Raw genomic sequence first — 14,852 nt, forward strand, 5'->3', positions numbered from 1 at the left:
TCGCAAGCCAACATTTTCAGGTCGCTACATTCCCCATACTTCTGCTCACCATCTCTCTCAAAAATTTGGCATCATAAAATCATTGGTAACCAGAGCACATAGATTTTGCTCCTCCGAGGATTCTCTAAAACAAGAATTGGAAATAATCAAAAACACTCGCCAACTAAACTCGAAATCAAGTCTTCCTTCGTGCGGCCAAGTGCCGTGGTGTGCAAACGCCACATCCACTGAGCTACATTCATAATCAAAACCAAATTGATTCAATGTGGACATGAAAATATTTTCTGCAGTTGGAGATGGATGGTACACTATATTGTAAATAGATTACTAAAGTACTTCTTTTCAAAATGGTAGACCTTCATCAATTATAATGCAAATTGTAGAATTCTCGTTGATCACATTTTTAAATATTTTTATTCTAATTTCATTTGCAATATGCTCTGCTATATTTGTAGCACTATATCACGTATGTAAACAATTTCCTATGTCAACACTGTTTTTTTGTTTGCAATTCTGGTGCCCCTTCAATATCAGCTAAGGGTCTATTTCATTTTATTAAACTATACACAGTGTTAAATATTTTCACAGTAATTTCAATCAGTTTAGAATTTATATTTTCTATTAAATTTGGTATAGCGTTATTGGCAGATTTACTGAATAAATCCTGTACAAGACTACAATTTTGACAAATTATGTTCTCGAATTTTTTTCCTCAAAGAAGCCTGTCTAGAACATTTATTGTTTCCATTTGGACAATCAAATACGTACTAAATTCTTTTGATACATGCACATGTTTCTCCGCAGATACTCCTAAATTTCCAACTTTGAAACAATCTTTGCATTCCAATTTTCCTTCCTTTATATCAAGCCATTTATACTGTTCTAAAAAAGTTATTAGTTGGTTTTCATACCAACAATCCGGAAGAGAAGGATTAGATTTTTATCCTAATAAGGAATTTTCATTATCGTCACAGATCGAATCTTCTACAATATTTGAAGAATTTGATTCTTCACAAAGATCTATTGTATCTTCAGATGTCTTTGTTTCTGAGTCTTCAAATTTTGTCCTTTTAATGTTTAAGAAGTTTCGTAAATCGCTTTGCCTCTTCAACATTTTGAATAGCAAGGGCTGGGAAAAAAATTTTCTTAACATTTTTCTAATGGAAAGGCATTATGTTGTTCTTACATACATTTATTAAAAAATAACAGAAGAATATTTATTGTTACTTATTTCTATTTCATTTTTTCAACTAACTGCTGTCCTCTTTTTCGATCGCAAAACTCTAACCCTGGTTAAAATTATTTTAATTATGAATAAAAAAAATAAAGAAAGAAAGAAAATTTTCCTATATTACCTGCAACACTTACCTAACCTCTAACTTACCTACAACAATTATTATTATGTATTATCCTGAACAAAATGTAACACTAATATTACCACTCATTTATGACTGCACAATTATACACTGTGAGTAGTCGATCAAACTATAGAGACTGTAGTCGTCGCGATGAATTTTTATATTTATCAATAGTGCAACAATGTTGCATTTCCAAGAACTTAATGCTGCAAGTTTTTGGAAATTCACCAAAAAATAAGGCATTATTGTTTATTCAAATGTCCAGCACATTTTTTTTTTTAAATTAAATTTAAATTTTTCTAAGCCTTTTTTCGATCGGTTTCTGAATTAGTCTATCTCTGGCACAGGCAAGCGGGTTTTTTCCTTCCAGAAACTCAGGTTTTTCGTCCCGTAAACTCAAGAAAATCAACTGTAGAACCCACATTATTTCAGACATTAAATACGAGTGTTAGGGACCATAAGATGGCGGAACCTGTAGAGTCATCTCTCTTCACTGCGTGCTGCTTAATTAGTGATAGCCTTGGGCCAGCTATCTCTGATTGGTTACCAGTGGAGATTGAACTGCCCACTCAGTCTCCATAAAGTTAGATAGGGCTAAAAACGGCCTCACCTTCTCCTTGTATGTACGGGAATAAAAAGGCGTTAGCTGGTTTTTTGTTTCTTTGTTTTTAATATTTACAAGCAAATTTAATAGCTTTTTTGTTCTGACGGCACCAGTACAGTGCTAGGGAGGAAGTCTGGAGTGGCTACCAAATTAATGGAAAAATTTCCAAAAGTAATTGTTTGACATTGTTTAAATCATGGGCTTCAGCTAGCACTTGACGATTCAATTACTGATAAAAAAATAAACAAATCATTTTAAAATATTTTTAGATAAAATTTATTCAATTTATCACTAATCAAATAAAAATCAAATAGAACTTGCAGCTACAGCAAAAGAACTCGATATAGAGATTATTAAAATTGGGTAAGTTCTTGGGCTGTGATGAGCCGCATGTAGTTTGCGATCTGCTAAAGCAGTATGGCGAGCATATCCTGCTTTGTATCAGCATTTTGCTCAGTCTGCAGTTTATACCGGTATGGCAAAAAGATTAACAAATATAAATTTTTTTAAAGATATGGCTCTAATGATAGATATTCTCGAAGAATTTTCTTTACTTTCAATCGGCCTTCAATCCTGAAAAACAAATTTAACCAAAGCTCAAACATTAATAAAGCGAATCTGACAAATATAAAGATATTCCATTTTATAACGACACAAAAATAATGTCACTTCCCAAAGAAAAATTGGTTGACAAAATTATTTATTTTATGAATTTGCGACTTTTACCCAGCAAAGCTAATAAAGATATCTTAGAACTATTCGATTTACTAGATGAATCCCCATGGATTCATCTAGTAAATCGAAAAATTAACTTCACCTTGGATGGATTGTTAAAGAAAATTAGATCAATTAATTGAAGTTTTGAAATACCAGATAAATAAACATGATTTTTGAGATTTTGTGGATGACAACATAAAGGGAAAAGCTGAATCAGTTCCTACAACAATTAAAACAGCTAGAAAAATAATTAACACTATAGCAGTCAGTAGCACAGAAGCTGAAAGAGGTTTCAGTTTAATGAACATGATATGTTCAAAACTTAGAAACAGTTTAACGGTTGAGCATATTTCTGGATTTCATGATGATTAATTTACTGGGCAAAGCATTAAAAGAATGGGACGCTACACCTTTCGTAAATTCTTGGATAAATAAAAATCACAGATACGAGGGTACAACAGAAAAAGGAGAAAATTTTTAGTGAAAATCAAAGTTCTGTTTGGAAATTATTATAAAAATTTTGGTAAAATATTTTTCAATAAAAATAAATATTGAATTATTGTTTAGTTTTATTATCACAATTTGTTTCATGAAAGGATTTGAAAACATTCACTATGTATCCTGCCACAGACTGATGCAAAATAATTCATTAGTTAAATACCTTTCAATTTTCATTGTAATTTGCCTCATAGTGTAATTTCTCATGAATATTGCCCCGGTCTATAAGAGGCTCACAGATAAGTATGTGAAAAAAACCTAAAAACATGGCAAAATATTCTACGCCGGCTTGTCCCTCTTTCCCCACACTTTTTCCCTGGTCACATCAGCCATGGTTCTATACTTTGCGGGGCCCCTGTGCGAAATAGAATAGCGATGCTCTCAAAGATAAAAAAAAATTAGTCTCTACCTCCGCACAGTTCACACTGGCTCTGGGTCACATAAAGCGAGCCAGTTGTTAAAAATTTATCAACACACCACTGTGTACAAGGCATTGATAAGTTTCAAACTGGACTACAGGTCCCAAGTCAGTGCTTCTACCAGGGAGAGTATGCTGTAATGGCTGGAGCATTTTGCACATCACCTATTCCTGGTCTGTACATTGAGACAAATAAACCACCTTTGTTGTTCAACACTAACAACTGCTCTACTGCATGTAAAATCCCTGCCAGAGCACTCCACATATCCAACTATCTTTTGTCCACGATGGGAGAATCTACAACACTTGACAGGCTACCAAAGTTGTTGCAGATAAAAGCTCTCCTACAATCTCTAGAAATAACGGTAGACAACATAGCTCAGATGCCACTAAAATCACTTTCACCATGGCAATCATACATTCTAGCATGCAGCTTTTCTTTCAGCATACTACCGTCATCTACCAGAAGCTCATAGAATTGAATGCTCTGATTTTGTGCCTGTCCATGGATAACTCTAAATCCGAGGACCTGGTATCCAATGCTACCAAAAGTGCATAATATATTCAGAATTGCAAAGTTATCTTCAGGCAATAAGAAGTCTAGAGCTACAGCAACATCCAGAGCTCTCTCGAAATCAACACTTGCTCTTTCAGTTATGGAAGTTACACCTTGATGTATGCTGCTTCTGTTGGATTCCAAGCCATGTTAGGATTAAGGGAAACGAGACTGCAGATATTGCAGTGATGTCAGCTTGATTCTCAAATATCCATCTGCCTGTACCATATTGACAGATTTTCAGACAGAAACTGCTATTCCAGTGGCAGCTATCTTGGAACGGAGAGAGTAATAATAAGCTCTACCAAATGAAGCCTGAAATTGTATTATGGCAGTCTAGCTATAATACAATTTCTTGCTTGGCTCTGCATAGTCATCTCACATAATCCTTCCTACTGAAGGGTGATGACATGCCAATGGGTGAGGTTTGTGATTGCTCTCATATTTTAATCAACTCCCCTCATTTTGCCAATGAACACAGTCATTATTTTAGCCACGTTTATAATCTGTCTGGCCCTACTCATGGCAGACTCATTGACTGTCAACCTGTGTTTAGCTTGTTACAGAGTATCAATCTTTACCACCTTATATAAAATATATATATATATATATACACATTACATTAGCCAGGCGCTATCAGCCTGGGAGGACTTTTGGCCTCTAGCACCACATGTCACCACTGGGCACGGTCCTCTGCAATTGTACGCCACGTTCTGGTCTCCAGTCCGATAGCCTGCAGGTCTTCCTTCTCCTGATCCGCCCATCTCTTTCTCGGTCTCCCTTGCAGCCTCACTGATCGGGGTCGGGCCTCCCACGCTTGTCTCACAGTCCTTTTGGGGCCCATACGGTACAGGTGCCCCAGCCACTGAAGATGCCTTGCTCGCAGCTCCATCAAGACATCTGCCAAGTTGTATAAAGCATGTTATGGCAGCATTGGACCGCCTCCTCCAGACTCCGTCTGCCATGACCCCTCCATAGATACGTTGTAGCATCTTGTTCTCGAATACTCTCAGGTGATCGGCTTGTCTCACTGTGAGAGTCCACGGTTCAGCACCGTAGAGGAGAACAGGCCTGATCAAAGTCTTGTATAGTCCCACCTTTGTAGTCCAAGACGGCAAGCGCGAGGCGAAAAGGGGATGCACCTGATAATAGGCCACATTCGCAGCATTTACCCGACTCTGGACATCAGCCTCAACTTTGTCGTCTTCGGTCACAGAAGAATCCAAGTACCTAAATACCTTCACCCTCTCAAACTGTGCAGCTCCCTCTGGATCTTGAGCAGCATGGCGACTCATAAAAAGGTATTTTGTCTTCTCGGCATTTATTTTCAGGCCAACTTCTTCTGCAGCTTCTTCAATAGTAGTAACCAATGCCACCACGTCGTCCCATTGATGTGCCATAACGTTCAGGTCTCGCGTAGCCAAGAATCCTAACTTGTGCCCCCCCCCCCCATGTCGACTCCACCTGCCACTTGCTGTGTGTTTCTAATTACTTTTTCCAACACTAGATTGAAGAGAATTGGAGAAAGCCCATCACCCTGCTTTCACTCTTGCTCTCGAACCAGCTACACACACCTGCACCATTTTTTGGAGTTTTTGGGAAATTCCCAGCACTTCTAACACCTGCCATATTTTTTGGCGTATCATTGAGTCATAGGCTTTAGAAAAGTCTATGAAAATATTATGAACTTCCGGGTTATATTCCCAGCACTTTTCAAAAACTTGGCGCAGCATGAAGAGTTGGTCTATTGTAGAATGGTTCCTCCTGAAGCCCATCTGGTAGTCACCAAGGCACTCTTCTGCATATGGTGTGAGGCGCATTAGCATGATGTTAGACAGCACCTTGTAGCCAGTCGACAGCAGTGAGATGCCCCTATAGTTGCCGCATTGTGCCTTATCTCCTTTCTTATATACTGGGATGATCAGCGACTCCTTCCACTCGTCCGGCATCTTCTCGCCAGATCATCAAGATGAGCCAGTGCAGCTGCTCCAGCAGGACGTCCCCATCATTCTTCAGGAGCGTCGCCGGTATACAGTGCACTCCTGGAGCCTTATTATTTTTCAGCATGCAGATAGCACGAGTAATCTCACTAAATGTCGGCTCTTCAATAAATGGTTCAGCAGTTTGATAAGGAGTATAATCCTCCGATATTGACATTCAGCAAGTTCGCAAAATATCTACGCCACCAAGCGACAGCATCTTTTGAGTTTGTTAATAGATTTCCACTCTCATCTCTTATGGTTGCCACTTGTGTCTGGGTACCTAGCATGGCTTTGATCATCCGGTACATCTCCCGTCCATTATTCGTCACCCTATTTCTCTCTATACTAGCCACTTTCTCATTAAGATACTTCCACTTTTCCTGGCGTAGACATTTATTCACCATTCTTCTTACCCTCTCATATGCAGCTTTCTTCCTGCTATCTGCTAGGTAGTTCAATAGTGCTTCCCTTCATTTCGCTACAGCTTCTTCACACTGTCTATTAAACCATGCTTTTCTCCTCCTCTTTCTATTTTCCACAGTTCTTGAGGCAGCTAACGCGACCGTATTTTTGATGGTGTCTCACATTCCATCCGGATCATCCTCTTCCTCCTGTAACTCCCCAAAACGATTCTGCAACTCTAACTGGAAAGCCCGCATGCCTTCCACTGTTTTCAACTTGTCCAGGTCCCATGCCGATTGTATGGTAGGACACGCGGGCTTCTGAACTGCAATTCTGTGCCTGAAATCATAGGCTACCAGATAGTGGTCACTATCTCCATCTGCTCCTCTGAAACCTCACATCCGAGATGGAGCTGTGGTGACGTCGATACACTAGTACATGGTCTATTTGGTTACCTGTTCTACCATTCGGTGATCTCCAGGTCTGTTTGTGGACATCTTTATGCGCAAACATAGTGCTCTTTACAAAGCATCCCGTAGCGGCGGCAAAACTCGCAAGTCGGATCTCGTTATCATTACACTTCTCATGTAGGCTCTCACTACCCACGAAAGGGTGCCACACACACACGCTCTCTCAGCAGCTTCATGTTGAAATCTCCCACCACTAGCTTGACATCATAGGACGGTAGATTATTACAAGTATGCTAAAGCACTTCGTAGAAACAATCTTTAGCTTCCTCCGAGCTCTCTTCAGTAGGTGCATAACAGTTCACAATAGACACATTTTGAAAACGTCCCTTAACTCTAATAGTACACAGCCGATTGTTCACAGGTTTAAAATTTAAAATATTACCAACGCGCTTCTTGTACAGTACAAAGTCCAATTTTATACTGTCATAAGACATTCGTTACATTAAAAAGAGCTCCTTCTTTCATCAAACTATGTATATTCTGGGTCCCAAAATGATGAATAATCATAGTCACAAAGGCATCCGAATTCCGAGGCTTCTGTGTTGCTTGTTTCGTAACCAATAGAATTTTTACAGGAGGGGTGGTTGGCCCCTCGCTAACTCTCCCCTTATATTAGGATTCCTTAACTAAATTGAGCAGCATAGTAGTAGCGACAGAAATTCTTAAGCAATTGCATGCAACAAAGTACTATAATAAGCTTCTACTCAAATTAGGCTTAATTGCTCGCACATTATCTACCACTACAGTTTCTTAAAATATACTCACTAAAAACCAATAGACAATTTACACAAACCTATATGCAATGTGCTCAACATAAACATCATAATTTTAAAAGAAATACTCCTCAACAAAAATATTTCACTAAAACGCGTAAACAACTTTATACAGCTAAATCAACCACCAGCCACACGTCACAGCGCCACCACTATATATATGTATATATTTTAGGAGCTAGCTGAGGAATTAGATAAGTACCAGATCGACATAATACGGGTGACTGAAACAAAAAAGACAAAAACTGGTGAGACCTTTCTGAGCAATAAATACAAAATGTTATATTCAGGCAATGACAGAAAAGAAGGAGTAGCCATAGTATTCAACATTAAATACGAGGCTAATCTTCTTGAATGGCAAGCAGTCTCAAGTAGAGTGATATGGGCAAATATCAGAAAGGGGGAACTGGACAATGAGACTTAGTTCTGCCTATGGTCTCACAGAAGGCTCTACTAAGGTAGAAGTGAAAGAATTTTTTGAGGCTCTAGAGAAAGCTACTGACACAATGAAAAAGGAAAAGTTGGTCCTTGTTGGGGATCTAAATAGCAGAGTAGGAAGTGATTATGAGACATACAAAAATATTTTGGGAAAATTTGGAGAAAAGTGCAAAGCTAATAATAATGGCAAATACCTGTTGGATTTCTGCTCAGGACATGGACTGGTTATTACTAACACCATGTTCCAACATAAAAATGTGCCAAATTCACATGGAGAGAAGAGGCAAGGAATAAGAAAAGTCTCATTGACTATGTTATTGTTGATAGTGATGTTTTATCCCTGGTGCAGGACACCAGAGTGTACAGAGGATTTGAAATTGGAAGTGATTCCCATTTAGTCTAGAGCAGGATAAAATTGAATTTCATATTGAAAAGAAGAACATATAACAAAGTTTTAAAGTAAATAAAAGTTGAGCAGCTCTCAAATGTGAGCTGTAGACTAAAATCCACAAAGATTATTGAACAAAAAATGAAAGAGTTTGAGAATAGTAACCAAACCTTGGAGATTCAGTGGCAAACCTTGAAGAAAACCCTAATTGATTCAGCCAGAGAGGCATGTGGTGAGGTTGTCTGCAAGGATAGAAAAATCAAAACTCCATGGTGGACACAAGAAGTAAAAGATGCAGTGAAGGAAACGAAGAAAGCATATCAAAAGTTCCTGGCAAATAAGTCAGCTTGTGCTCTTAGAGAATACAGAGACAAATGTAAGAAAGCTAAACACTGTGTAAAACTAGCTAAACAAAAGTCATGGGAGGACTTTAGCAAGAACATAGAAAATAAATATCAAGAAATTTATTTTCTTGATATTTATTTGGCAAAATACTCTGGAGGCTGTTGAAGAAGCTCAGAAATGGAGGAAAGAGTGCTGTAAAAGGAATTAGAGATAATAAAGGTGACATGAAAACAGGAGAAAAAGATATCCTTGAAGTGTGGAGTAATTACTTTGCAAAATTGCTAAATGAAACAAGCAGTGATAGCACAGTGGTAAAAAACACTCAGCAGGCATACAGTCAGGAATACATATCCATACTTGAAGTAGAAAAAGCCATCAAAGGCTTGAAATGTGGAAAGGCAGCAGGAGTAGATGATATTCGACCAGAAATGCTTAAGTATGGTGGTATAAAAGTCTTATAGTGACTGCACTGCATAGTTCAGAAGGCGTGGACAGAGGGACGAATTCCCGATGATTGGAGTAAAGCTCTCATAGTACCCATATATAAAAAGGGAAATAAAACTGAATTTGAGAATTACAGAGGTATTTCCCTACCGAGTGTTCCTAGTAAGATTTATGCTAGTATACTTGAGAAATGGTTGAGAAGAATTGTGGAAGAAAATCTTGGTGAAGAACAATCTGGATTCAGGCCAAATAGAGGCTGTCAGGATCAGATCTTCACTCTACGAGAAATAGTCGAGAAATCATGGGAATATAACAAAGATTTGTGTTTAAGTTTTGTTGATCTGGAAAAGGCATATGACAAGGTGCCAAGAGAGAAGCTATTCAATACTCTACAGTTATATGGTGTCAATGGAACAATATATCAAGCAATACTTAGTCCTTATTTGAGTTGTAAATCAGCACTTAGGATTGAAGGAAGTACAGGAAGATGGTTTAATGTTAAATCTGGTGTGAGACAAGGATGGACATTATCCCATCTTTTATTCATTATCTATATGGATCATATTATGAAAGAAAGTGGTATTGGACATGTTAATGTCAGCGCTTTGTGTTATGCAGACGATGTTATACTTCTAAATAAATCTGCTACAACTCTGCAAGATTCCCTGACTAAATTGAATAACTCTTGTAATAGATATGGTATGAAGGTCAGCAATAAAAAGACAAAGACAATGAAAATAGTCAGAATCGTTGAGAAGGACAATTGCTTTGTGAACGGAGAACTTGTGGAACAAGTAAAATATTTCGGCTACTTAGGCATGATTTTAGTGAAGATGGTAAATTAAATATGGAAATAGACAACAGAATCAAAATAGCTGGTATGGTTGGAAGTCAGTTGAATAAATTCATATGGAATAAGAGAGAAATTAGCTGTATACAAGACAGTGTTCAAACCAGTTTTAACTTATGGATCTGAGAGCTGGGTCAGAAGTAAAACACTTCACCAAAGACTAGAGACCACAGATATGAGAGTTCTGAGAAAGATTAAAGGTGTGAACAGATGGCATCAATGGCAATATCATATTAAAAACGAGGATATTAGGAATGAACTTGACATTGTCAGCATCCAGGAATGCATTAGCAGAGCTAATCTCAGGTGGCATGGTCACTTAAACAGAATGGGCGGTGAAAGATTAGCAAAACAAGTGTTCTCTGCCAGTTTGGAAAACGACCCAGTGTAAGACCAAGATATAGATCGATTGATACGGTTCAAAGTGCCTTAGACGTTAGAAATATGAGATCTGATAATGTTGGAGTCTTGACAAGTAACAGACTGATTTGGAGGAAAATTGTAGATAGGGAGTTAGTAATGATGTAAATTTTTCATGTAGCACTATCATCTCCTGTACATGCCTCGAGGGTACATGGCAGGAATTTGATGATGATGATATATATTTTAGTTTAAGTTATAAGTATGTTTTTTAAAAAAAACTGATTTATGTACATTTTATAGATTTTAATATTTTTTTATACTTTTTACATCTGTTTTATATGCTCTTCTTTTACTTTTGTTTTTCTATAATGGTTTTATGTTGTCTTATTTATTGAATAGTATACAAATAAAACACAAATTGTTTTATTTGTGATTTTTGTTATTATTTTGGCACGATGCAAGGTGCCATGTAATGAGTCACGTATTTGTAGCTGATATAAATTGGAGGAATATGATGCTCCCAAATCAGTGTAACTGTGTCCAGGTGAAATGGCTGCAAGAGGCAACTGACAGAGTTTGAAAGAGGCATTGTGATAGGAGGCCTACAAGATGGCTTTTTATTACAATGCCTCTTTCAAACTCTCTTTGGCAAATTGTTGACAAACTGGGCCGTTCTCAGTCAACAATCAGTGATACCATACTGAGATGAAAGGACAGGAATCAACTGCAAGAGCTACCTGCTGTGGACAATCCACCAAACATGACCGTAGAATGCTACAAAGCATAATATGTAAAAACTGCCATTTGCCAGCCAACACATTGAATGCAGAGTTCTGAGCATTGACTGGAACATGAATCTGCACAAAAGCATTCAGAGCCAAGCCTCACAACATTGTAAGACTTCAGTATGTAATCACCACATTATCCAAAACAACATGCAGTGTTGTGTTCAGTACGCAAAGAGTATGTACACTGGGACATGGAATCTTTGAAAGATGTGTTATGAAGTGTCCAATCATGCCACACCCTCTACCGAACAGATGGATGGGTATAGGTGTGGTGGGTGTCCAGTGAACGTCTCTTAGCAGAGTGCGTAACTGCAACTATGAAATTCGGAGGTGGTGGTATGGTTTTGTTTTTCCTGGTTTGGCCTTGTCCCTCTGGTGATGATGCCATGAACATTGAACTCAGAGAGGTATCTGAACATTCTGGACAATCCAATGTACCCTTCTGTGGAAAGCATTTTTGTTTGATTGTTGCAGCGAAAGGAGGTTCTACATCTTATTAAAATGGGTGCCATGGCTGTAATGGGTTATTCTCTAGTCTCTTTTCACCTGTTAGCATTGTAAATAATTCAATAAAGAGCCAAATAGTTATTTTTTGGTGACGTAAGTTGTTTAATTAAGGGGGATAAAAAAAACCCTCGTTATTTTAAAGCCAAATAAGAAATTCGAAGATCAAAAGCTAAGAGTTTCATGCCAAAGAACGTGTGGCAAGTCCAAGCGTGAATCTAAGCCTGGTGGTACAACACTAGGGCAACTCGAACAAAGGTGGAGCAAGCTACTATCACTGTCCTTAATATTTTCTCATAATGTAAAACGCAGCTCCTAGGAGATGTATTACTGTTTTACATTATGAGGGAAGGTCACTACACAGACCGCTTTTGACCTTTATTGAGGTCTCTCATAATGTAAAACTGCATTTTACATTATGAGAAAATATTAAGGACAGTGATAGTAGCTTGCTCCACCTTTGCTCTGAGTTGTTAGTGCTGTACCACCTTCACGCTTGGACTTGCCACACGTTCTTCGGCATGAAACTCTTAGCTTTTGATCTTCGAATTTCTTATTTGGCTTTAAAATAACGAGGTTTTTTTTTTATCTCCCTTAATTAAATAATTTACGTCACCAAAAAAATAACCATTTGGCTCTTTATTGAATTATTTACAATGCTAACAGGTGAAAAGAGACTAGAGAATAACCCATGTCGAACATTCTTCGGCATGAAACTCTTAGATTTCGATCTTTGAGTTTCTTGTTCAGCTTTAAAATAAAAGATTTTTTATCCCCTTAATTAAATAATTTATGTCACCAAAAAAATAGCCTTTTGGCTCTGTATCGTAGTAATAATTGATGGGTACACATTTCTGGCAATTCGTACAGTAAAAGTATGTAAGCTCTGTTTCACTAAAACAGTAATACATCTCCTAGGAGCTGCATTTTACATTATGAGAAAATATTAAGGAAAGTGATGGTAGCTTGTTCCACTTTTGCTCCGAGTTGCCCTAGTGTTGTACCACCAGGCGTAGACTCATGCTTGGACTTGCCAAATGTTCTTCGGCATGAAACTGTTAGATTTCGATCTTCGAGTTTCTTATTCGGCTTTAAAATAACAAGGGATTATTTATCCCCTTAATTAAATTGTAAATAATTGTTGAGAACTTTCGAGTAAGAGCAGGGTGGGGGAGAACATGCCCTTTCTGTAGAAATTTTGTGTGGAGAAGTCACATTTTTATCATAATGGCAGCTAGTAGTGGCTTTTTTTTTTAATGGAAAACAATTGATTTTTGTCCATAACTGTATTATTATTTGCTTCATGAATACTTTTATGTTAAATTATTTTTTATTAATTTCAGTGTATATTTATTTTTTTCTTCCCTTAGCTGTGAAGGAGACTGTGGAATGGTTTATAGCAAACTATGATATTGCACGCAAGTGATTTTTTTTTTTTTTATTTTATTTTTTTTTTTTTTTGATACAGGTATGGTACAACTTTCCCAACCAAAAGCAGTGATGGTTGGGTTCCCTTGAATAGCTTTTTATACTATACTGTAAAGAGTAAATTGTATGGCGGACTACTATATAATGCGATGGCATTTCAGCAGAGTGGCAGTATTGACCACATCTATTTTTGTTCTGTGATTAAAGCAGGTGGTTATTATAGAAGATACTGGATTATTATTTTAATAGAAACTGTATATGATCTGAGGTTGATATAACAAAACTGTTACTTGCTGTTTTTAATGAACTATTAAGGAACTATTAATATAATTTAATTTATATTAAGTAATATAAATTAAAATATGTTTATATTACTTTCCATTCAGTGTTCTTACATATACCAAATATTTTTTTGCTAATTTTTTTTAAAGAAAAAAAAAACAGTTATTAATATTTTTCAAATGAAACTTAATTTTGGTTTGTTCATATTCCCATTTTTGGAAGCAGTCTGCAACATTTATATTTTGCAATGTGCTTAAAACCACTTTTTATGGCTCCAGGTGTGCATCTGCACAATCTTGTTTTATACAATAAAAAAATTGTATTAATGAAAGCATGTTTTCTTTAATGCTATAATTTTACAGATTTCCTTTATGCACTCTACAAATATGAATGGTAAAGTTTTTCTTTTATTATTATTATTATTGTTTCTTAATGTCGCTGAATAAAGCACACCATACAGGGAAAAAATGAAATATTTGTAATGTATGAAATACTGAGAATCCTTAATACATCGTATCATGTAATGTTAAATTTTTTTTGTGGTGGGGGGGGGATGACAAATCCCATACAATTAGTTTAATCTTGCTGGACTGTTTAAATTCTTTTTTTACCATTAGACAAAATTTTGTTTCAAAACAAAAACAAGAAGTTGTTTTTGTTTTGAAAACATCTAATGAACTTCCTTATTTTTGTATGATTCTTGTCAATAATACATATGCATAACAGTAAACTCAGTCGGAAAGACTGGTTCGAATTGCATCTAGGATGCAAAGAACCTTTATGGGAGTTTTTCATTTGAAGGTGAGAGTTTCAGTTTCGTAAGGAGGTGATGGAGTTTTTCATCCTGCAAAACAGGCAAATTGGCCTGAAGAATACACACAATATGTAGACATAGGAGATTATGGAAATGAGGATTAACCACCATATTCTGTCAGATTTGGTTTAGAATGTTTGCATAACATACTGTAGGGCTACACGCAAGTGTAAGAGATCAGATCAGAAACCCCCATTTAATTTGACATACTCTTTAATTCATAGTTCCATGCATTTTTTAGTTTGAAATAAATGCAAATTGCATCTCCTTAACTATTTAGCTTCATTAAAGTTTTTGATAATGTTGCTACTCAGAAATTTGCTTATCTGGATTTTCTTTTGTTCTCATTTGGACTTAACAAAAGCAAGTAATCATTTTCAACAAACTAAATAGCCACTAACTTTGCATGGAAATATGGTGTGATACTCAC

General features: G+C 36.8%; 1 protein-coding gene across 5 annotated transcripts in view; it reads left to right on the forward strand.

The window, feature by feature from the left end:
* The window catches only part of Gmer (GDP-L-fucose synthase-like protein), a 135,889-nt gene extending 122,008 nt beyond the window's left edge, over window positions 1–13,881 (forward strand). For 4 of the 5 annotated variants that reach the window (XM_090404896.1, XM_090404899.1, XM_090404897.1 and 1 more), the window contains exon 9: window positions 13,269–13,881. In XM_090404896.1, the coding sequence (XP_090261022.1) occupies window positions 13,269–13,324 (56 nt within the window). In that variant the 3' untranslated portion in view covers window positions 13,325–13,881. The remainder of the gene's footprint in view (window positions 1–13,268) is intronic. The other variant, XM_090404900.1, reaches the window with a different exon arrangement.
* The last annotated feature ends 971 nt before the right edge of the window (window positions 13,882–14,852 follow it).

Source organism: Typopeltis vanoorti, chromosome 15 (genome assembly GCF_054136105.1).
Source record: "Typopeltis vanoorti isolate ZY-2024b chromosome 15, IOZ_Tvanoo_1.0, whole genome shotgun sequence".
NCBI lineage: Eukaryota > Metazoa > Arthropoda > Arachnida > Uropygi > Thelyphonidae > Typopeltis > Typopeltis vanoorti.